The sequence below is a fragment of the Mustela putorius genome, unplaced genomic scaffold (assembly GCF_011764305.1).
Source record: "Mustela putorius furo isolate JIRA1106 unplaced genomic scaffold, ASM1176430v1.1 tig00000139_pilon_pilon_pilon, whole genome shotgun sequence".
Classification (NCBI taxonomy): Eukaryota; Metazoa; Chordata; class Mammalia; order Carnivora; family Mustelidae; genus Mustela; species Mustela putorius.
In genome coordinates this window covers 11,545,285-11,569,849 of record NW_025421293.1, presented here as the reverse complement: position 1 = coordinate 11,569,849, position 24,565 = coordinate 11,545,285, and the positions used below count along the sequence as shown (strand labels likewise).

General features: G+C 57.8%; 1 protein-coding gene across 1 annotated transcript; it reads left to right on the top strand.

Annotated features, from left to right (window-relative positions):
- Positions 1–9,450: 9,450 nt before the first annotated feature.
- On the top strand, positions 9,451–19,480 carry FSCN1 (fascin actin-bundling protein 1). Its single transcript, XM_004775011.3, has 5 exons — positions 9,451–10,423; positions 16,979–17,135; positions 17,223–17,344; positions 17,543–17,710; positions 18,148–19,480. The coding sequence occupies exons 1-5, from the start codon at positions 9,592–9,594 to the stop codon at positions 18,348–18,350; spliced, it is 1,482 nt and encodes a 493-aa protein (XP_004775068.1). The 5' UTR covers positions 9,451–9,591; the 3' UTR covers positions 18,351–19,480.
- Positions 19,481–24,565: the final 5,085 nt, after the last annotated feature.

Below are 24,565 nucleotides of genomic sequence, written 5' to 3'. Positions count from 1 at the left end.
CACCCAGGCGCCCTGTTGACAACTTTAATGTAACTGATTTCCTTTGTAATCTTATGAATTTTACCTTCTGTGGTTTTTTGTTTGTTTGTTTGTTTTTAATTTATTTTTTTGACAGAGATCACAAGCAGGCAGAGAAGCAGGCAGAGAGAGAGAGAGAGAAGAAAGCAGGCTCCCTGCTGAGCAATGAGCCCGAGGTGGGGCTTGATCCCAGGACTTTAATGCTGGGATCATGACTGGAGTCGAAGGCAGAGGCTTTAACCCACTGAGCCACCCAGGCGCCCCTGACCTTATGTATTTAAATCATGATGCCGAGAAGGAGTTTATCAGTTGTCAAAAGCCTAGTCTAGATAATGTTAGGAAAATGATGTGATGTTTGGAGCCCTGGTAGCCATTTTTTTACTCTGAGGTGCTCAGCCTTATGGCAAAGCTGACTCAATAAGAATAGCAGAGGAGTGGGGGAAGTTCCAGGGTCCTTTCCCAGCTATTACCAGAATTAACCAACCCTGGAAACTCCCCTCTTTGGGACTTCTTGTCTCTTGCCATTAACTAATGGATTCGTTGTTTGGTGAGCTAAGTCAGGGCTTTCTTTTTCTTTCTGTCTTTTCTTTAAAAAAAAAAAAAAGATTTTATTTATTTATTTGACAGAGATCATAAGAGGCAGAGAGAGAGAGGGAAGCGGGCTCCTCGCTGAGCAGAGAGCCCAAGCCGGCTCTCAGTGCCAGGACCCTGAGATCATGACCTCAGTCGAAGGCAGTTACTCAACCTTTGGAGCCACCCAGGCCTCCCTTTCTCTGTCAAATAAATAAATAAATAAATAAAATCTTGAAAAAAATCACAAGAAGGGAAAATACACCTAGCAAATCCACGTGTAAGTGGACACACACGGTTCAGACCCACGTCGCCCAGGGCAGGGCGAAGCAGGCAAAGGCGGCACCTCTGGAGACCTATGGGGAGGGTGTGAGTGATGGAGAGGGACCAGGAAGGGAAGCAGGACGGGGGCGCAGAGGCCAGACCATCAGGGACCCTGACTCGCTGGGCGCTGGGCCCTGGGGAGCCATGGGAGAGGTTTAAGTGAGAGGGGCCCCATCACACTTGCCTTCTCAGAAGCCACTTGAGCTGTCCTGGTGGACACCTTGGGGGCAGCTGTACTAGGGAGACACGCTTGTGACCCTTGTCCCCCCGCTCCCCTGAGCATCAGGAGTTGATCAGAACAGTGCGTAGGCCTCGCTGAACCAGGGAAGACAGACGCCTTGTTCCTCGCAGCTGACCCGGATGGGCTGTGTCCAGGCCCCGGCAGCAGTGGATGGCTACCCCGTTTGGTAGAAGGCGCCGAGGCCAGAGACGGGCCCGTCCCACTGAGGTTTTGCAGCGCGGGTCGGGGGGAGCCCTAAGGGGCGCTGGCCCTTCGGGACAGGGGTGGGGTGGTGGCCCGCGCTAGGAGACCAAGGCTCGCCACCAGCCAGGGGCCTCTCCACGGCCAAGGAATCCAGGCCCACTCCTGGCAAGGATGTCTTGGCAGGAGCGAGGCTCTGCCCAGGGTGCTAATGCCCTCTTAATTAGCCAGGCTCTTGCCAGGCACCTGCCGCCGCAGCCTCACTCTGCAAAACACGCCTGGGCCTCAGGGCCAGAGCAGCATCTGCCCCCCTGGCAGGTGCGGCGTCCTGGCACTCCGAAAACGGCACATCCCTCCTTAAAGCTGGACTAGGGCCTTTTTCGTTCTGTCCAGGCCTCAGTGGCCCTGTCTGTAACCGGAAGGCGCAACAGCCAGAGACTGGCAGGGGTGTTGGCCAGGACAGGGTGAGGGGGCGATGGCCTCCTTGTGCCCGCCTCGGCTCTGTCCCTACAGTGCTGGGGGGCAGCCTGTGGCCTTGGATGGCACACGGGGTCCTGGAGTCCTGCCCTGGAGGGACGCAGGCCGTACCAGGCTGCCTCGAGGGGCCCCCTTCCACAGCAGAACAACGGAAGCCATTCACAGGCTCCGGCCTCCAGGCAGGTCATTTATGGAGGGCTGAGCCGGGGACATCTGGACGTCTGTGACGTGGACAGCGCCTCTGGCCCCTCACCGCCCCGGCCACACTCCCCTCCTTCTGAGGGACAGGAGGCCCAGTCCCCATCACGCAGCTCTGAGGATGCTGGCTCAGAGCTCCCAGGACAGCCTCATGCCCTGCCCTTTTGCAGACGACAAACCAAAGCTTCAAGGGGGCTGTGATGAGCCAGCGGAGCCCCAAGCCCCGGTCTCTGGGTGATAGTCAAAGAGAAGCTTTGGGTGGGGGAGGGGTTGGGGGTGGCGTGTGAGGTCTCCAGGGACTCCCTGGGTCTGGTGTGAGGCTGCCAAGCTGGGTGTGAAGGGGGAGCCCCGGGGGAGAGGTGTGAGGAGGCTGGGGGCTGGGGGCTGGGAGGCTGGGGAGGCTGTAGTGCCTGGAAGGAAGGGGTGTGACCCCTGCTCAAGGCAAGAGGGGGAGCAGCCCCCGCAGGAGGGAGTACCCGGGAGTTTGGGTCCTCATACTATCACACCTAGTGGCGTGATTTGGTTGTGTTCTTTTTTTCCCCCCAAAAGTGATGGGTTTTAAAAATTGGGGTAAAATTTACATAACATACAACTTACTGTTTTACAGTATATACTTCTAGGGCGCCCGGGTTGTTCAGTCGGTTAAGCGTCCAGCTTCGGCTCAGGTGGTGATCTCAGAGTCCCCGGATCGAGTCCCGCATCGGGCTCCCTGCTCAGTGGGGAGTCTGCTTCTCCCTCTCCCTCTGCCTGCTGCTCCCCCTTGCTGTGGTGGCTCTCTCTGTCAAAAAAATTTAAAAAAAATTTAAAAAATATATACTTCTGGGGTACCTGGGTGGCTCAGTGGGTTAAAGTCTCTGCCTTCAGCTCAGGTTATGATCCCAGGATCCTGGGATCCAGCCCCGAGTCGGGCTCTCTGCTCAGCAGGGAGTCTGCTTCCTCCTCTCTCTCTGCCTGCCTCTCCTCCTACTTGTGATCTCTGTTGTCAAATAAATAAATAAAATCTTAAAAAAAATATATATATGTATATATATTTCTGTAGTATTAACTACATGCACCAGCACCTGTCCCTAACTCCAGAGCATTTCTCTCACCCCAGAAGGAACCCTGCACCCATCAGGCAGTTCCTCCCCATCCCCCAGCAACCACCCATCTGCCTTTTGTAGGATGTGTCCCTTCATCTCATCTGGGAAACAGGGAAGATTCCCAGCTCATCAGAAGGTTAAAGCAGATAAAGTTCTCAGCACAAAGCCTGGAGCTTTTATGAGAATGAATGCCTGCCTCCCCAACCAGACAGACCCTGTGCCCCACAAGGGCAGAGCCCAGCGAGAGGGTCCCCAGGAGCCGGTCAAACTAGCACCCAGCTCTCAGGCTGGGGAAGATTCCTGCCTTGAGGACCCTTGGGGGCCTGGGGTGTAGGAGGCACTGGATAGCCTGGCTCAGCTCAGGAAGGGGTAGAGGTGAGCCCACGACCGGTCCAGGCAGTCATTACCCCCGACTGAGCTGGGAGCGTCAGCCCTGTAGGAATTTCATGACTCTGCACATGTGTAAAGAGGTGGTATAGACAGCCCTGGAGACTAGGAGGGGGTGCTCTTTGGGAAGGGTCACCAAGGGATGGAAGTAAGATGCAGAGAAAGAAGCTGAAGCCAAGACAAATATGTAAACAAGGCCCTCAGAAATAAAGCTATGCATTTCCGTATCTAATATCTATCACTATCTTCTATCCATCTATCATCTATCAACCTACTATCTATCTACCTATGCATCTGTTTATCTACCTATCCATCTATCATCCATCTTTCTACCTATCATTTATCAATCTATCCATCCACCATCCATCCACCCCCTATCATCTATCCCTCCAACCATCTATCTTCCCATCTATCATCTATCAATCTATTTATTCATCCATCCAACATCTATCTACCATCTTCTTTCCCCTACCTACCATCCATCCATCTATCTATCCACCCAACCACCCACCATCCATCATCTATCAACCTACCATCCATCCATCCATCCGTCCATCCATCCATCCATCCACTTATCCATCTATCAACCTACAGTCCATGCATCCATCCATTCATCATTCATCAACCTACCATCCATCTATCCATCCATCCGTCCATCCATCCATCCATCCGTCCATCCATCCACTTATCCATCTATCAACCTACAGTCCATCCATCCATCCATTCATCATTCATCAACCTACCATCCATCTATCCAACCATCCGTCCATCCATCCATCCATCTATCCAACCATCCATCATCTCTGCACCTCTGTCTGCCTAACACATTTCCGAATCATCATAGAGAGGTCGGTGTGGTGGGCAGTGGTCGGAACACCGGGAGGGCAGCCCTCTCACACAGAGCTATGGCACAGGTGAAAAGAGGGCTTTACAACGTCTCCCAGGTTTTATTATTGTCATGAAAAATAACACATACGTAAAAAACACTGAAGCATAGCGCACCCGCCTGTGCTCTCCCCGCCGGTGCAGAAATCACATTCCATCTATCCCCCCGCCCCCCGCCGCAACACACAACATTTTCTTGGAGGGGGGGCTGGGTATTTTATTTTTTATTTTTATTCTTGGTAGGTTTTTCCAAAGCCTTTTATTATGGAAATGTCCACAAACAGTTATTAAAGTAGAGACGATCATCCAGGGAGCCCTACGTATCCGCCACCCTGTCTGGAATATTGTAAGACAAACTCAGTTGTTCCTGCTGTTCCAAGTGCAGGACTTTCGGGAGGGAAGGTAAAGACATTTGGTTGCTGTTTCTAATAGGATGTTGTGCTGAGATTACGTCTCCCTCGGCATTTTTCTGAGAAACTCTGCAGGTGTCATTACTCCCATCTGACAGGCAAGGAAGCCGAGGCACCAGAGGGAAGTAATTCACTGAAGGTCCCGTGGCAAGTATGCATCAGAGCCAGGACGTGAGGAGCGTCAGGGTCTACTCCTTGACTTCTGTGCCAGGTGCACCTTGGGATCTCGTCTCAGGAACCCCTGCTAGCTGTGGGTGGGCTCAGGGATCCCCCCCCGAGGCTGCCAGGCTTGGGGAGAAGAGGTCTGGGTCTCTGTGGGTCAAGGTCCTCACCTGGGGAACTGGGTTTGGGGCCATCTGAGCAGCCCTTCCCAGTGGCCCCATTTCCCTCCCCCGATCAGGCACATGCCACAAGGTGGCCTGCCCAGGAGCCACTCAGGTCTGGTTCCCGCCATGTCCTCCTTCCAGGGCAGCTCAGGTGGCACCTGGGCTCCCGTGGGGCCCGGGGACACAGTGACCGTGTTCCTGTCCTTCCCCTGCGGGACCTGAGGCAGGGTCTGCCGACAGCACCGTGTGACTGTGCTGGACACAGAGGTGCCCAGTGTAACCAAAACATTGGCAGGGAGAAGGCCAGTGGAGGGCACACAACATGGGGACAAAGCAGCAGGTGACTTTTGAAATGCTCTTTTGCTCAACTTGCCTGAGATTTTGTGCCTGTATTGGCTTCCCAATATAATTGATTATCATAATAAATATCTTTTTTTAAAAAAGATTTTATTTATTTATTTGACAGACAGAGATCACAAGTAGGCAGAGAGGCAGGCAGAGAGAGAGAGAGGAAGGGAAGCAGGCTCCCTGCTGAGCAGAGAGCCGGATGTGGGGCTCGATCCCAGGACCCTGGGATCATGACCTGAGCTGAAGGCAGAGGCTTAACCCACTGAGCCACCCAGGCGCCCCAGTAATAAATATCTTTTTTTTTTAAAGGTTTTGTTTATTTATTTGACAGATAGAGATCACAAGTAGGCAGAGAGAGAGAGAGAGGAGGAAGCAGGCTCCCGCTGAGCAGAGAGCCCAATGCGGGGCTTGATCCCAGAACCCTGGGATCATGACCGGAGCTGAAGGCAGAGGCTTTAACCCGCTGAGCCACCCAGGCGCCCCAGTAATAAATATCTTTTAAAGCCAAGAAGCTTCCGGGTGCCTAGCTGGCTCCGTCAACAGAGGCATGCGACTTTCAATCTCAAGGTGGTGAGTTCGGGCCTCACGTTGGGTGTTGAGATTACTTATTTAAAAAAAAAAGAGAGGCTTCCCTCTTACCCCATCCAAGGCTCTTTGGTCATGAGATCCAGACATGTGGTTGTTTGCCCACTCCATAGGACACCCTCGCTCCTGGCAGCTTCATTGGGCCAGGGCTTCCTCACTTCCAAATCTCCAGGCAAGCTAGTGCACGGCACATACATACCACCCGCATTGGCACTGGACAGAGGATGAAGTGAGCTCCCCATTACCAGAGGCATTCAAAGCAAGACTGGACAGCCTTCATTTTCTTACACAGTACACAGGGCATGGTCGGGCAAGGAGATGCACAAAAACATGCCGGTGTGTGGTTGAGGACTACACTGTTGGGAGGGGGGCCTGGCCAAAGCAAGGCATCCACCGCAACAATCCAAATGTCCATCCATACGGTGCCGGGTAAACAAACACGGCCCACAGTGCTGTGGAATGTTCTAGAACAGGAAAGAAGAACAAGGAAGCCACTTTTGTACTGAAGCCCAAATGGCGTTAAGATAACCAAGTAAGAGGCGGCTGGCTGGCTCATTCCGGAGAGCACGCGCCTCTTGATCCCTGGGGTCATGAGTTTGAGTCCCATGGTGGTTGTCTTAAAAAAGAAAAAAAAAAAAGAATAAAAAGATATATCAAGTGACAGAAGAATAGCAAATAATGGAGAGAAGACTACAAAGGCAGTTGCTCGCCTTTGTGTGAAGACAGGGACACGTAAGTGACAAATCTAACTGCCGATGATGACAAGGGCCACTTTAAGTTTTTGATTATTTGAGTCATGGAACCTATCATCTATTCAGGGAAAAAAAAAAAGCAACTTAAATACTAGTAACTTAGTTCCACATCCATCGAAATTCACCTCAGTGCTTCCTATACTGACCCCAGTAACCCCAGCAACCTGCAGGCTCGATTTTGGTCACTGGGACTGTCCTTGTCCTGTGGGCAGGTCCCCGGGGGGGCCTTCCTCCTCCTCCTACCTCTGCCCTTTGCAACATTCAATTTTAATTTATCCAACAAATAGGCACAAGGCTCTGAGTTCTGATGGATCCTAAAGGCTTCCCACGACTCTGCCTTCGCTTCACTGCAGGACTAGGGTCCTGGGGATTCCTGGGGACTCTGGGGGCCAGAGAAGATCCGTCTGTGTCCCCAGGATCCTCCTGTCCATGTTGTTAGTGAACAATAAAACAGCGATGTTTGCTGCACACTGACCACATGCCAGGCACTGTCTCCTAGGTGCCTAATGAGCCACCAACTTTAGCTTCTACTGTCCTTCTCGGCATTTCTGCTGGTGCAGGTGCTGTCACCATGACCCCTTCAGAGAGGGCAAAGCCGAGAGCCAGAGATGTGCATTTGAACCCAGACTGTTGCAAACCCATCTGGACTCTGGACTTGCCAGTCTTTCTTTCTTTCTTTTTTAAAAAGATTTTACTTAATTATTTGTCAGAGAGAGAGAGAGAGCGAGCACAGGCAGACAGAGTGGCAGGCAGAGACAGAGAGAGAAGCAGGCTCAAGGAGCCAGATGTGGGACGGGATCCCAGGACGCTGGGATCATGACCTGAGCGGAAGGCAGACGCTTAACCAACTGAGCCACCCAGGCTTCCCGACTTGCCAGTCTTTCTAGACTGGCATCGCCTGGGAAGGAGTGGACCCTTCCCCACCTCTGATCTGATTGAGGGGCAGGAGCCCTTCCTGGCCTCCAGGCTGTAGAGCTGTAGGAGGGGCCTTTTGGCCAGAGCAGGGGCAGGGAACTGCAGACCAGAGGGAGGGGCCACCCATTCCTGATTCCAATAGGCGAGTCTCAGCATCCTCCAGTCCCCCTGCCAGCACCAAGCTGGGCAGCACACAGCCTTCTGGAAACGCCTACAACTATTCATCCGCCTTTCCTTTGAGCCTTGGAGGAGGTTGGCCAGAGGTCTGGGGTCTTTCTAATTAGATGCCCGGCTTCCAGGGGACTGGAAGGGCTCCTGAGGGTGGACAGGAACAGTGTCTGAGCTCCATGCCCCCAGGGACACTGAGACCCTCCTGAGATGGGGGATTTGTAGCTCTTCTACAACAATGGAAGCTCAGAGAGTTTAGGCAACTTGCCTGAAGTCACAGAGCCAGGGAGATCCTGGGTTTCAAGCCTAAGGGATAACCTCAAAATGAGAAATTTTTGATGTTCCGGCTCTTGAGGGATGGGTTTCGTGGGGCAGGAGGATATGGTCACTGCCTGCCTGGGGTTCTAGGCCCTGCCAGGAAACACATTTGAGCCACAACGGTGAGAAGGTGATGCCATCTTGCCCTGGAAGATTTAAAAAAAAAAAATAAAAAATCCCTGGAGGTGCTTGCCTGGGGGCAGACACAGCCCAGACCAACCAGCTGGGGAGCCAGTTCAGGGCTCCATGCCTTTGGCCCCGAGACCTTGTGGGCAGCTTGTGGTCATGCTGGCATTCCACGAGCTTGCTTGGCATGTGGGGAATGTCCCAGCAAAAGTCCTGGCCTTAGAAAAGGGAAGTGTTCCTAGAAGGGGGAGGACGTGGCAGGGTGGCGGTGAAGGGCCTGCGGGGAGTGTCCCCTTCGAGGGAGAATGGTACGAGTTGGGGTCCTGAAGGAGGAGGGCTTCGACCAGTTCAGCCACCTAGAAAGTGGGAGCCTGGGGGTATACATTGAAGGGCACACTGGTCCTGGAGCCCCCAGCCCGCCCATGCCCTTCAGACTGTGGGGCCAGGAGAGGGTCCCACCTCTGAGCAGCCCACCCCACCGCCAGAACCCTGAGTCTTCTGCAACCCCAGAATGGGAACAGCAGTCCCTTGTCTCTGCCACTACCTTGAAGAACTATTTTGGGCCAGCATGGCGGAGTGCTTGGTCTGAGGGCAGGGTCTGGGTGGCCTGCAGGGAAGTGTCTTACAAGGCCTGAGTTGGGTGAGTTGGGGTCTGTGGGCCCTTCCCCCAGCTCCTGTCCCGCCCCATGCCTCTTTGGCTCACCCGCCCCTGCGCCGCGGGGGTGAGTGCACCCTCCCTGCTTTAAAGCTCTGCTTCTAAGGCCACCTCCTCCGAGCAGCCTCCGGTCCGCCCCCACCCAGTACAGATATGTTCTGCGGTCTCTGCGGTCTCTGTCACAGCCTCAAACCCTTCCTCCCCGCTAGGCTTAGAACGGGGAGGACTCCGACCGGTCCCGAGCTCCGGGTGGGTCCTCAGGCTGCGGCGCTGCGGGGGTGGGACCCTGGCACTGGGGGGCGCGAGCTGGGGGCGCTTCAGAGGGCGGCCGTGCAGAACCGGGGGAACGCGGAGAGCCCAGCAGCCATCCGCGCCCCTTGAGTCCCCGCGCCGCGCGCTCCCTGAGCCCCCTCCCCTGCCGAGCCCCGGGGCGGGGCGGGGGCGGGGCCCCGCGACGCTGACGTCACCGCGCCTAGAAAGGGGCCCGCGCGCTGCGGGCCGGCTTTGTGGAGCGCTGCGGAGGGTGCGCGCCGGGCCGCGGTCTCGAACAAAGGAGCAGGGCGCCGCCGCGGGGACCCGCCACCGACCTCCCGGGCCGCGCCGGGGCCCTCCCGCTCGCCGCCACCATGACCGCCAACGGCACTGCTGAGGCCGTGCAGATCCAGTTCGGCCTCATCAACTGCGGCAACAAGTACCTGACGGCAGAGGCGTTCGGGTTCAAGGTGAACGCGTCGGCCAGCAGCCTGAAGAAGAAGCAGATCTGGACGCTGGAGCAGCCGCCCGACGAGGCGGGCAGCGCGGCTGTGTGCCTGCGCAGCCACCTGGGCCGCTACCTGGCGGCGGACAAGGACGGCAATGTGACCTGCGAGCGCGAAGTGCCCGGCCCCGACTGCCGCTTTCTCATCGTGGCGCACGACGACGGCCGCTGGTCCCTGCAATCCGAGGTGCACCGGCGCTACTTCGGCGGCACCGAGGACCGCCTGTCGTGCTTCGCGCAGACCGTGTCGCCGGCTGAGAAGTGGAGCGTGCACATCGCCATGCACCCGCAGGTCAACATCTACAGCCTGACCCGCAAGCGCTACGCGCACCTGAGCGCGCGGCCGGCGGACGAGATCGCCGTGGACCGCGACGTGCCCTGGGGCGTCGACTCGCTCATCACGCTGGCCTTCCAGGACCAGCGCTACAGCGTGCAGACCGCTGACCACCGCTTCCTGCGCCACGACGGGCGCCTGGTGGCGCGCCCCGAGCCCGCCACTGGCTACACGCTAGAGTTCCGTTCCGGCAAGGTGGCCTTCCGCGACTGCGAGGGCCGCTACCTGGCGCCGTCGGGCCCCAGCGGCACGCTCAAGGCGGGCAAGGCCACCAAGGTGGGCAAGGACGAGCTCTTCGCCCTGGAGCAGAGCTGCGCTCAGGTCGTGCTGCAGGCGGCCAACGAGAGGAACGTGTCCACGCGCCAGGGTGAGTGGGGACGCCGCCCCCCTCCTCTCCCGGTCGGTGCACAAAGCGCACCCCACCCCCGTACCTCCGGCCTCCCGCCCTTTCTCACCCGCGGCGCTGCTACAGTCCCTAGCGACGCCGGGTGCGCCCTCGCTAGGCTCACTGGCCACCCCGCCTTGTCGCGGGACGTGCGCTCGGGCCCGGAGGAGGGGGCGAGGGGTGGGGCCATGCCCATCCTTGGGCGCCGCTGCACCCTCCTAGCCGGCGTTGGGGTTTCGGCTCCCTGGGTCCCCGCGTAGGCGCCGCCCTATGTGCCACCCACCGAACCCCCGCCTGGGACTCCCCTTGCGCGCGGGTTCTGCGGATGGCCCGGCCCAGCCCTGGGTTGGGGAGAACGCCCCTCCCCCCTTTCCTTGTGCCCCTCCCTAATCAGCCGGCCTGTAGCTCAGGGGCGGAGGCGAGGGTCGCTCTGCGAGCGGGGCTCACCCCCACCCCTCACGAACCTCCCAGCGCTTGCGGGGTGGGGGAGCCTTTGATCTCTGTAGGGTGCGCTTCCACCTTCCAGCCCTCCGGGCCTTTCTGTACCTCCACTTGCAGCCTCGAGGGGTCGGCCTCTGCTGGGGGGCTGCGTCCCGAGTGTCTGCCCTTCCCCCCCAGCCCCTCCTCCCGCGCCTGCCCCGCGCTCGAGGCCGCGGCCTTTGTGAGCAGGGGGGCGGGCTCCTCCAGAGGGCCCTCCCTCGCCCCCTTTGTCCTGCTCGGTCTCTGCAGATGGGAAAACCAGATGCGGAGGGGCGGGGGAAGGGATCGGTTTTCTGCGGGTCCCCCCTCCTGAGGACCCCCCGCGCCGTCTCCGGCCTAGTGCTCCGGTCCGGAGCTTTCCCTGGAGGTGGCCTCCCTCCTCGCGCCCCGGTCCTGGGACGGCGTGGCGCGGATGGCGCCCTGCCAGGCACCCCGCCCTGCGCCCGCAAGTCTCGTTCGGGTCTGTTGCGCTCTGCCCTGCGGGCGTTGGGAGGGCGGACTGAGCGTGAGCCCGGAGACCCTAGCCCGGCTCCCTCGGGAAGCCCCTTCCCTCGAGTGAACCCAACCCCAAGTGTCCCGTCCGGAACAATTGACTGCAACTCCCTTGGTCCTTTCCCGGGCCTCCCGCTGGCCTGGCCATTTCCTACCGGCCTGCGCGCCAGAAGTGAGCCCCTCTCTTTCCCTTCTTAGAGTCTCCCCCTGGGCGGATTCTCTTCCTTCTGGCGCCCTCGTTCCTCCTTTGGCAAGGAAGCCAGTTGATTCTTTGCAGCCGGAGGCCCCGCTGGAGAGACCTGTGGGGGTCCTGCTCTGCTGAATGGGAAGTTGGGCCCCAGCCTCTGGAGATGGCTGGATGGGAGCCCAATCAGTGTCGTGCTCTCGGTGGAGTGGACTTCCCTGCCTTCATCCTGAAGGCCACTCTCCTGACTGTGGGCGGGGTCGTGTGGAGCTGGGGCTTACAGCCCCCTGGCACTGGGGTCCGGTCTGATGGGGTAATGGCTGTTTTGTGCCTCAGTTTGCTGATTGATTTGGGCAGTATTGTCTCCATTGGATGAGCCTGTTTGCCTCAGAGAGGTGAAGCCATTTGCTCAAGGTCACACAGCAAGTAAGCAACTCGAAGAACTGGGTCTGTTTGATTACAGAATAGGCTCTTTTCTGACACCCCCCACCACCACCACCAGGCCTCCCAGCCTCCAGGGCACAGTGGCCTCCCCCCTCCCCCCACACAGTGTAGGTGGGGCAGGACTCCTCACCTGTTCAGCAAAACTTGAGCCTCTCCTACCAGGTGAGACATGGTCATTGGTGAACGAATGAGTATATGTGCCCGGACCCTTCCCTTTTGTAGCTGATGTTCTTCTTGGGACATGATCAGCATCCCAGAGGTGTCACGCAGAGGTCTAGGTGTCCAGAAGGTACATCAAGATCTCAGATTAGACTGCGGGGTGGGGGAGACACTTCCGAAAGGACCCTGGAGCTGACCTGAAGGATGAATACAAGGTGGCATGTATCAGGCATGTGGAACAGGGTTGCAGGCAAAAAAGACACAGCTTGTGTAAAGGCCCTGAGGCACGGAGGAGCAGAAAGCCCATTATGGCTGAGTAAGAGCCTGTGAGGTTGGTAGGTGGGACTGGAACCGCAGGTGGGGCCACAGGACCCACGGTGGGCACTCACCCCTGCAGGGAGGCCGCGTCCTTGCTGGGCTGCACCCAGTGCCTTCCTTGGGGAAGACGAGGAAGAGCGGGTGGACCTGGCCCTGAGGGTCAGGGATCTCATGACTTCCTCTTGAGGGGAAGAGCAGAGCGAGTCTGGGCAGATGCCCTCTCCTCTTTATTAGCCCTTGCTGGAAGTGTCACTGTGTGATTCAGGCTGATGGGGCAGGGGTGAGTCTGAAATTGAGCCAGAAGTGTTGGCTCATCTCTTGAGTTTAAAGGTACGAAGAACTGCGGGAGGAGTCTTTGGGGGCTGAGATTGGGACTCTTTGGGCCTTGGATCTAGGGGTCCTCCTCTTGTTCTCATGTTAACTGACCCCAAGGCTTCCCGGTGGGATGGAAGCTGCTGTGTGGTTGGGGGCGTGTCTCAGAGGCCATTTTGGACAGGCCTGCGTGGCAGAGGAGGCGGTGTCTGTATTTCTGACACATGTTGGGAAAAGCCAGCCAGGGAGGAGGAGGCTCCTGGGCTTAGCTGGCGGGGGGATGTGAATCATGCCCACAGGCTTGCACAGGCCTGCCTGGCGGGGGTGCGGTGCTCCCTGCTGACACTGCAACCTGCTCTCTGGCCTCAGTTTCCCCATCTATAAAGGGCTGGCGTGGGCTCATTCTCTGAGCCAGGGTTTGTTTCTGGGAAGGGGGTCATCTCAGCCACCAGGGAGCGGGGTCCTGGTGTCCGGGGACTGATGTGCTAGGTGGGTGGAATCTGTCCATCCCAGGGCCTCAGAAATGGGGTAGCTGTGACCACGTCACTGGTGAGGGCCCTGGCTTGGGCAGGGATGAAGGATGGCAGGGTGGCTGGGTGAATGGCACTTTCCAGCCAGGTGGGGTGTCTTCCGCCCCCAGTACTCCTTGGAAGTCTTACCCGCCCTGGACGTCAGGCCCACATTTCCCACTTGGTCTCAGCCTCTTTGCCCTGGGGGTCCATGCTCAGGTTGTGCACTGTCCCAGCCACTCAGAGGCCAGGCTTGGCTGGTCGCCTGAGAAAAGGGCTGGTCAGGCTGGGTTTTGCAGGATGTGTAAGAGCTCTCCCTAAGAGCCAGGGCATTTGAGGTCATCCTTGGGCAAGGTTGGAGGATGGATCTGAGGTGGTCACCTAGTAGAAAGAGGGCAGGGGGAGGGGAGGCCACAGAAGCTTCCAGGCTCCTTCCCCTAAACTGAATGGGGTGGTGGGGGTTGCCTCTTTTGGACCAGCCAGGGTAATTTGGGAACTGCCAAGGCTGAGGGGGATGGAATGTCCTGTCTGAGCCACCATAGGGAATAGCTCAGAGGCTTGGGACAGGAAAAGCCATGAGGCAGAGGGACAGGCAGGGCGGGGGATGTTGGGGTTGGGGGAGGCAGGAGATGAGCTTCTCCCAGCCCCGCATCTGCCTCTCCGGGGCTCCTACGGGCCTGTGACTCAGTGCCGCTGCTGCAGCTGATGAAAAGAAAAATCCCAAAGAAAACCCTGTTCCCATAGTAACCCAGCTCTAATTAGAGACTCCAAGGCCAAGTGGGGCCTTTCCCGTCTGGGCAGGGCCTTGGAGCCAGGAAGGGCCCTGCAGGATGTTGGGAAGAGGAGACACCCCCCACTCCCACCCCCGCTGCCGTACTTCTTCCTGTTGGGGTCCGAAGACCTGGTGTCAGCTTGATACTAGGGCCCTGAATCCTTCCACCCTCCTGGCAGAGTGGACAGACCCTTTCGATAGACAGGGAGACAGGCTGAGTGAGGGGAAGGCACTTTGGGTGCCTACTTTGGGCGGCACCCTGGCTGGCCCAAGTCGTTCCATCAGACCACGTCCAGGACTGGATACGGGCAGCGCATGGGGTCTGAGCAGCCCAGCAGATGGCCTCGGCTGTGTGGCCCTTGGGTGGATCCTCCCTTTGTTTTAATGTGGGAAGAGTAGGTCAGTATGGATTTTTTGGAGCACAGGGCTGCCCCTGGCTAAGTCTCCCTGAGAAGGAGCCTCCTGACTCCTGCGTAACCTCTGGCTAGAGGTTGGACTTCTAATCTAGGTCCCTTTCCTCCTGCCTCTTTTGCCCTGTTTTCTGGAGATCCCCTTCTGTCCTGTCTGCTGCTGGATTACGCCCGAGGAGGACGTAATCCTGTCTCTCCCCTCCTTCTGGTCAGCCAGTACACCCCACATTGGGCAGGTGGTACCAGGGGCTGGGGTGGGCTGGCTTATAGAGTGGGGCATGTCCACCAGCTTTTGGGGACTCTGGCCTCACGTTGTGCTCCCCAGAGTGGCCTTAGGATGGTCCTATTCTTTTTTTTTTTTAAGATTTTATTTATTTGACAGAGCGAGACCACAAGTAGGCAGAGAGGCAGGCAGAAAGAGAGAGGAGGAAGCAGGCTCCCCGCCAAGCAGAGAGCCCAATGTGGGACTCGATCCCAGGACCCTGAGATCATGACCTGAGCTGAAGGCAGAGGCTTAACCCACTGAGCCACCCAGGCGCCCAGGATGGTCCTATTTATTCTTGGTGGCTCGGCTACCCAGGGGGCCCAGTCCCTGTTGACCTTCATCGTCTCTGGGGGTGTGATGGTGGGTCTGGGTCACCGCCTGCCTCCTAGCAATCAGCAGATCCTTGAGATCAGGGCTAAGAGGGCCCAGCAGGCCTGGAGTCTTGAGCCCAAGGGGTTTTGAGAGGAGCTATTCAGGACCCTGGGTCTGCCAGTCCATAGAGAGAACACGGAGGTGGAGGCCGGAGTTTGCCCACGTCCCCTCCGGAGGCTTACCAGCACTTACCAGTTTCTCTCTGGGTGACCTTGGGCAAGGACATAGCACCTCTGGCTCATTCTCCTCCTTGAAGTGGAGGTGAAGGTCTCCACCCCCTGGTGCTGATGGGGGTTAAGACAGGCTCATACCCGGGCACCTGGGTGGCTCAGTGGCTTAAGCCGCTGCCTTCCGCTCAGGTCATAATCTCAGGGTCCTGGGATCGAGTCCCGCATCGGGCTCTCTGCTCAGCAGGGAGCCTGCTTCCCTCTCTCTCTCTCTGCCTGCCTCTCTGTCTACTGTGATCTCTCTCTGTCAAATAAATAAATAAAATCTTTAAAAAAAAAAAAAAAAAGACAGGCTCATACCCTTAGATCCTCCACTTGGTGGAGAACTACATGTGGGTTCTGGGCAGGGAACCGGGGCTCCCCCATCCGCCAGCTTCCATCTGCTTCTCTGAAGGGCCGCCTGCCACCTCCCACTGTGATCCCATCTTCCTAAAGGTGTCCAGACGCAAATGGTGACCCACTTTCGAGCCCCGAGACTGGATGTCCAGCAGAGTGGGCGGACGTCCCTGCTGTTGTGGTTCTTAGAACCCAGGCGTTTGGGGAATGTGAATTTGTTCTGCTGGAACGAAATAGCCTATTTCCAGGTTGTTAGCTGGAAGAGGTTCACTACACAGGTGGGGCCCCAGAGATCAGCCGCTGGGCAGCAGCGCACGGAAGCGCGGAAGCCCCCTCTGTCACATCAGGTGATTTAGGGACAGGGAAATGTGTGTGAGCAGTGTTGCCTAGATCATTTGCAACTCGAGATCTGTGGCACGCGTGGTAGTGAAAATACGTGTGTCTGCACCGGGGAAATGGCGAGGAGGGTGTGTCCACCTCCTATTTGCAGTGTGTTCTGGGGGTGCGGGTGCGGTGGGCATGGGGGTATGTGTGACTCCCCCGCCCCCGAGAGAGAGAGAGCAAGGCCAGGCCGGGCAGAGGGAGAGGAGAGAGAATCTCAAGCAGACTCCAAGCTCAATGCGGAGACCCGGGACTTGATCTCATGACTCTCGAGATTATGAACTGAGCCAAAATCAAGAGTCTGGCGCTTAAACTGCTGAGCCACCCCGGTGCCCCTGTGTGACTCCCTTTTTATGCATTTATGAGTTGTATAAATTTTCTGAAACGAGTGTGTGGTATTACGTTTCATTCCTAACTTTTACACACATATGGGCGCAGGAAGGATATAATCTATCGATTTCCCCCAAACGCAGTATTCTGCCGTCTAGCTCCATCTGTCCCTGTAGTCCCTGGTTTTGATTGTATTTAAAGCAAATCCCTGACATCAAGGCATTTCATCGCAAGATATTTGTGGGTCTCTGAAAGATGAGGCCATTTTCTTACATAACTAGTATATGATTAACAATAATTAATCCTTAGTATTTAATCCCGGGCCACATTAAGATTCTCCCGATTGGTTCTAGAAGGTCTTTGCGCAGACGGTTTGTTGGAAGGTGTTCTAGCATCGGAGAAAATGATGTTGAGGGCGGGTGGAGTCGGCCGCCTGGGGTCCCGGGTCTTGCCCCCTGATGTGGAGACCGAGGTGATGTGTGAGGGCAGGGCTGTGGTTCGGGGTGGGGTGGGGGTCCCCGTGCCAGTCGGAAGTTCTCCCCGCAGGTATGGATCTGTCAGCCAATCAGGACGAGGAGACCGACCAAGAGACCTTCCAGCTGGAGATTGACCGTGACACCAAAAAGTGCGCCTTCCGCACCCACACGGGCAAGTACTGGACGCTGACGGCCACTGGGGGCGTGCAGTCCACAGCCTCCACCAAGTGAGTGTCCCACCACGCCCAGGCTGGCCCTTCCCGGGGGTCGGGGGACCGGGGGCAGCCCCGCCTGACCCATCTTGCCACCCCCAGGAACGCCAGCTGCTATTTCGACATCGAGTGGCGTGATCGGCGGATCACACTGCGTGCGTCCAATGGCAAGTTCGTGACAGCCAAGAAGAACGGGCAGCTGGCTGCCTCGGTGGAGACAGCAGGTAGCCACCTGTGGGTGCACCCCCGTCCCAGGTTCTCTGGGGGTTCTGCCCACCTCATCGCCGCTCACCAAACCGCCCCCTCCCCACGCCCCCGCCACCCCAGGGCTGACATGCTGGGCGACCCCAGACTCCCTGCTCTCCCTCTCTGAGCCGCGCCTCGATCATCCCACTCACCGCCCTTCCCCTTTCCTGGGACAGGGGACTCGGAGCTCTTCCTCATGAAGCTCATCAACCGTCCCATCATTGTGTTCCGTGGGGAGCATGGCTTCATCGGCTGCCGCAAGGTCACGGGCACCCTGGATGCCAACCGCTCCAGCTATGATGTCTTCCAGCTGGAGTTCAATGACGGTGCCTACAACATCAAAGGTAGGTTCTGAGGGGTGGTAGCTCCAGGGGGGCGCGGGGGCCCACGTGGCCACACAGGGATTGAAGCGCCCTTGTCCCACATTGGGGCTCAGCCTGGCCACCCTGTGACTTGGCTCTGGGGACAAACATCCTGTGGCCACCAGGCCCCTTCTTCTCTTCTCTTGTATAGGAGGGAGAACCCACACCTACACACTCTTGTGTAGGGGGAGGAGGGCAGAGAGGGAAAGAGGATTCTGGGAACGGTGGACAGGGAAGGTGTCCCACACCTGAGTTATGGGACTTAAAGTCCTGGTGGGGGGAAAAGACTCAGACCTCCCTCCAGCAGGGGTGGGAGGCGTGGGTGGGCATCCCACAGAATGCACCCCAACTCCAGAGGCCCATGATGGCAGGGTGGGGAGCTGGCCAAGGGGGAGGCCTGATGGGTCTCGCTCCCCCAGACTCCACAGGCAAGTACTGGACAGTGGGCAGTGACTCGTCGGTCACCAGCAGCAGCGACACCCCCGTGGACTTCTTCTTCGAATTCTGTGACTACAACAAGGTGGCCATCAAGGTGGGCGGGCGCTACCTGAAGGGGGACCACGCGGGGGTCCTGAAGGCCTGCGCCGAGACCATCGAGCCAGCCACCCTCTGGGAGTACTAGCCCGCCACCCAGCGTCCTGTCCCTGCCCTGCCCAGACCCTTCTGCTAATAACTCTCTTCTCCAGGCGGGCTCTGGCGTGGTGGCGAGCCCCTTGCCTTTCAAACTGGAAACCCAGAGAAAACGGTGCCCCCCCCACCTGTTGCCCCGTGCCTGGTCCTTGGAGGGATCTCAGACCCCTCTGCCCTCTCTTCTCTGCTATGGGCGAGGCTGGCAGCCCTTTCTTCTGACCTCAGATGACTCTGAGCCTTACTTCCCCAAAGTGGCCGAGGAGAGTGGGGGAGCTCGGAGGCCTTCCCGGGCCCCTGGGCCTGCTGGGGTAACTGGAAATTCCTGCCCCCTCCCAAAAGCCTCTGCCCGCCCCACTTCCCCGGAACTGGGTGCCTGCCCCCAGCCTATCACCCCGCCCCCGCCCGGCGCACCGCCCCTGCGTCAGGGGAAGGCCGCAGGAAGGGGAGGGGTGACACTGGCATGTACCCGCAGCTCGCCCCTCTGCACCCAGTGGGCCTGCCCACCGCACACCCCGTCCTGGCCTGACTGGAAGCAGAAAATGACCAAATCAGTATTTTTTTTTTTAACGAGGCATTATTGCTGGAGGTATGCAGGCCAGCCTGGTGGCAGCCCCGAGTGATCTTCAAGGGGGTCTTGTGGGGGAATCTTGAAACCGCATCTCTGGGCATCGGTGCCCTCCTTATCTGCTAGCTGTGGGGGCGCACGGTGCTTTCCTGAATCTAGAACCTGTCCCCACCTCCTCGGGGGCCCTTGGCGGCACCCCCCCCCCGCCTGCCCAGGCTTGTGTCCCCATCTGGTTGGTGCTGAGCCCCTCACCGCCTCAGCCAGAGCCCCCGGTGTGATCGGTGCTCCCTGTCCGACTGGACTCCTCGGGTCTCGGGGTGGGATGAAGCTGGGCGTCGCCCTCCACCGGGAGCCCCACGGGGAGGCTCCAGGCCCCTGGCTCCCAGCCCTGCCCCTGCCAGCCCTGCTCCCCTCGACCAGTTCATCTCTGCCATGCATCTCACTCTGGGTGTCTTGGTCTTTTATTTTTTGTAAGTGTCATTTGTATAACTAAATGCCCATGATAGTAGCTTCAGACTGGAAAAGCAAAATAAAATAATGCGAGTGTGCAGCCCTCAGCTGGCCTGTGTATGTCTTGGGGATGCAGGGGTGTGGGTCGAGGGTCCTGTGGATGCTCTGAGCTCCGGGACATCTCTTGGAGTGGAGGAGGTCTCTGCTAGGGGTGGACTCTGACCCCAGAGACCAGCCTGGGGCCGCCAGTGTCCCAAGGGCATAGTGGGATCTCCCACTCCCATTCAGGTGGCTGAATCTGGTCCCACAACTTCCCTTCTCCAATATCTATCTGGAGGCCTGGAAACAGGCATGCACTTGGGCTGGGCCCGTGCACTGCATGATTGTGTGCATAGGAGGTAGAGAGCGAGGTAGCATGATGGCACAGATCCAGCTTCCTCCTCCTGCCTCCACGGATGCACCTTGATGGGGCTCTCTTCACACATTACAAGAGACCCCAAGCACACCCCCAAACACGAGGCTCAGGTTCCCCAGGGGCTGGGATTGCGTGGTCCAAGGAATCCCCTGAGGACGGCACAGAGAACGGTGCAGATCCTGGGAGGGGTCTGTTGGATGGGCTAAGCTCCTTCAAAGCAGGACCCCTGGCCTCAGCCCTGGGAGCTGGGGGGCCCGATCCCATCTGGCAGACCTCCATGTGGCCAGCCCTCCAGGGACTGCAGGATCTCATTAAGCCAGAGCTGCCAGAGGGGTTAGCGCTCTTCCACCTTATAGAGGAGGAGACCGAGGTTCAGAGTGGCAAGGCCTGGCGGGTATAGCGATAAGCAGATGGTGACTGAGGACGATTGAGGACATCCTGGGGTGTGGCTCTTTTGCCCCCGCCTTGCTGCCCCAGTGGTCAGGGAAACTGCTGATTGGCTGCTGGTGTCGAAACCAGGATGCCTGTGCTGTGGTTGGTGGTCCCTGGAGGCGGGAGTCTCGAGATCGACAAGGGCAGATGGCGCCACAAAAGGCTGTTGGGGCTCCAGTGGGGTCCTGGCGACCAATCCCCCACCCCTGTTAAAGCCAGGCTGGAAGCCAGAGAAGTCTCGGTGATGTGGAAGGAACAGATGAATTGGTCGGAGCCAAGACCTTCCAGACCGTGGTGGAAGGGGGGAGGCACACTGAAAGGGGTAGCAGGGGGGCAGGTGGGCCGCTGGACATGGTTTCCTGCGATGCCTGGGAGGGCAGGAAAGAACTGCCCTGGAATGACCCCGGGGTCCCCTGGCCGAATCCGAGCCTGGTCTGAGCCAGGCGAGCTACGCGTAAGTTGTGGATTCCATTTGTTCTGCAAAAATGGGCCCCTGCTACGTGGCTGAGCTTTCTGGGGGGGCTGCTGGCTACAGTGTACTTGGGGAGCTGATCACAACCAGGGAAAGAGGACAGTACAAGGGATGGGAAGGTCAGTCTGGGTAGAGGGAACAGCATAAGCAAAGGCCCTACGGGAGAGATGGGACAGAGCCTCCTTGGATGGTGGTTGGAGACTTGGTTTGAGCAAACGAAGCTGGTTGCCTCCACCGGGGTGCCCACTCCCCTCCATTCGCCCAGACCCATACTGGCAGGTCTTCCTTGCCTCCAGCTGTGAAGGTGGGTCCCCTCCAAGCCTGCCATGGAGGGTGAGCAAAAGTTCAGCCTTCCATTGCACAGATGGGGAAACTGAGACCAGCAGATGCCCAGTGAGCCTGAGCAGGGGCAGTGGAGCCGAGTTCCAAGTCACAGTTAGTTGTGAGCCCCAAAGATCATGATTGAAGGAAAAATGTTCCATGAAATTGAAAAAAAGGAAGAAAAAGAAGAGAGACAAGCACTCTTCCTCCCAACGTGTCTGTCCCTGTCAGGGGCAGAAAGAGGCTGCGGGCCAAGCAGCTTCAGACAGGCTGGAAACAGCCATGTAGCCAGAGGGCACAGGCCAGCCCTGGGCCTCACCCCTGGGCCTCCCCACTCCTGTCTGCTGGGGTTCCCACAGGTGTGGCCCTGTAGGACCCTTGTTGTGATGGGACCCCAAGCCCCTGCCGGGGGACCGTGGAGCTGTCCCTCTGGTGGGGAAGGCCTCTGAGCTTCCCAAGGGTGTCTCCCTGGGACACCCCTGCCAAGTAGGTCCCCTCCCCAGCTCAGGCTCCTCCCCTGTTTATTTCTGGGGAGACCTCAGTGGAGGGCACCCCAGACCTGGCTGGGCCTCACTTCCTCGAGGGTCAGAGCTGCCTCTTCCAGAATTGGGAGGGATGATAGGTGACTTCCAATGACCTCACACTGTAGCATACTGTAGGTGAGGCTGCAGAGGGAAGCTTGACTCTCTGGGGACCACCTGTCCTCAGTTTCCCCCATTTGAGCAATGGGCAAATGGTCCCCAGGGCAGGACTGCCCAGTTGGACGAGAACCCTGGGACAGCAAAAGAAGGGAACAGGTGCGGTTTCCTCAGGCAGAAGGCGGCCTGGAGAAGCCCGCCTCCCCAAGACACACCTGGCAGGGGAAGAGACCGGGTGGGTCGGGTAGAGCATTTGCCCTGAGGCCCAAGCCCTGTCCTGGGGACCCTGGGCTTAACCGGGAGGAGGACTGATCCTCCAGGAGGGGTGAATAATGGAGACAAAAGCTGCACAGATGTGGGGAAAGGATCTGACCCCCCAGGACGGGAGGAGGAGACCCACCTTCTAGGCACCTCCCACTGGTGTCAGGCACGGGTAAGTGCTCTGAGAGGGTTACTGTGTCATCATTGCTGTTAGCTTAGGAATTAAGGTAATGAAACAGGGCACCTGGGTTGCTCAGTGGGTTAAGCCTCTGCCTTTGGCTCGGGTCATGATCTCGGGGTCCTCGGATCGAGCCCTGCATCAGGCTCTCTGCTCAGCGGGGAGCCTGCTTCCTTCCTTCCCTTCTGCTTGCCTCTCTGCCTACTTGTGATCTGTCTCTGTCTGCCAAAATAATAAATAAAATATTAAAAAAAAAAAAAGAATTAAGGTAATGAAAGCACGGAGTCTGGCGTCGGAGGATCCCAGCAACCCCCAGAGTAACACTGATGGCAGTCTTTTAGTCTTCTGGAAAATCTTACTTATTTATGGGAAAGCATTCATATACAGCCCTTGCTAGGTGCTGGGTACTTACCCTTCATTCACTTGCTCAGTCCCTGGGATGCACTGAATTGGGTCCCCAATTGGGATTCGTGTGCAGAGGTCAGAACCCCAGCACCTCTCGGGGTGATTGTGCGGGAGGCCGCGGACCGAGGCCGCGAAGACTGCCCCCCCCTCCCCACTTTGGGACTCCAGCCTTCAGGGCTGGGAAAAAACTTGCAATGTTGAGGCGCCCGGCCCATGACTCCTACCACCCACATCCCAGCCCCGCAGGGGAGCGTGTCCTGCGACTCACTGCTGCAGAAATTGAGGTTCAGGGAGGTTAAGTAAGTTGCTCCCAGCTCGGGGTACAGCTGGGATTTAGATATAAACGTAACCCTTCTGGACAAGCACGCGGACACTCCTCCTCCTATGACTGGTTCCCCTGAAACAGACAGACACGCACATTCAAGGCCAAATGGCTTACTTGGGTGGTGACCCCAGGAAACGGGGTGGGGGTCAGGGGAGGGGTGGCGAAGGGAACGTGAGCCGGGGGTGCACAAGGCATCTGTCCTTCTGTGACCACTCGTGTGACTTGGCCCTGCGTCTGTGAGGTTCACCCGTGTCGTGGCGTGGGTCGGAGCTCTATTCCTTGTTCTGGCTGACTCGTGTTCCGAGGGACACACGGATGCATGTGCCGCTCCCCAGACGGACACCGGATTGCTTTTGGTTCTTGTGAATGCCGCCGCTTAGAACACGGGTACAAATCTCTTGAGTCCCTGTTTTCTGTTCTTTTGGGTTTACACCCAGAGTGGCTTTGCTGCTTCTTACGGTCGTTCTAGTTTCATTTTTTCAAGCACCCTCCCTACCCTGTTTTGCACAGTGGCTGCACTGCTCTACACCCCCAGCAACAGTGAGCGGGGGTTGTAGTCTGCTTTGTTGCACACTCGGGTTTGTGGGCTTCCATGACCCCCTCCCTTCAGCTGTCACCTGACACGTGTGTTTTCCTTACCTGCACGGGCAGACACCTTGGTCCGGCTTCTCGAGGGCCACTCTGTCCTTGGCCATCGGATCTAGTCAGTGCCCCAGTCACGGACACTCCCGCCCGTTCTCCCTCGTTCTGAGCGGCGTGTGCTGCTGAATAGAACAACAGTGGGCAGGAGACACTTGATGAGGCTCTTGGGGAAATATCTGGAAGGGCAATTATTATTTTTTTTTTTAAATTTTATTTATTTATTTGACAGGCAGAGATCACAAGTAGGTGGAGAGGCTGGCAGAGAGAGAGGAGGAAGCAGGCTCCCCGCTGAGCAGAGAGCCCGATGTGGGGCTCCATCCTTGGACCCTGGGATCATGACCTGAGCCGAAGGCAGAGGCTTAACCCACTGAGCCACCCAGGTGCCCCCCCCTTTTTAAAAGATTTTATTTATTTGACAAAGACACCAAGAGAGGGAACACAAGCAGGGGGAGTGGAAGAGGGAGAAGCAGGCTCCCAGCTGAGCAGGGAGCATGATGCCGGGCTCGATCCCAGGACCCTGGGATCATGACCTGAGCCGAAGGCAGACACTTAACCACTGAGCCACCCAGGTGCTCAAGGAAGGGCAATTCTTAAGTCACTCGAGGTTTGGATAGAGGCGGCCGGACTGGCTCCCAAAAGACCCTCCCACCCCCGCCCAGCTGTGGATGAGTATGTCTTTACGTTCTCCCCCTCCTGGATGGAATCGTTCTGGAAGCTTCTTGCCAGGCTGAGGTGAGATCGAGGGTGCTGCATCGGTCAGGAGTGCAAGGGTCACCTGTGGCTGAGTCTGTGCTAATGGGGAGCACCTAAGCTGGGCGGAGCCTCTCCACCTCTTTCCCCTGCCACTTGGCGTCCTCCTCCCCCGGAGCAGGGCTGGCAGACTTGGGGGGATGTCTATGAAAGCCGCCGCATCTCCCAGGGCCCCAGATAGAGTCTCCTCCAAGAGCTGGCCCCTGCTCCCTGCAGCTGCAGGGGGGCCTAGAGGGGCTCCACAGTGGCCCATGCTGTGACCAGCTGCTCCGCACCTGGCCCCAGGTCCTCCCCACAAGGTCCCCGTTTGCAGACCCCGAGTGGCCTGTCTGGCTGCTTCCTCCTCCTTCACG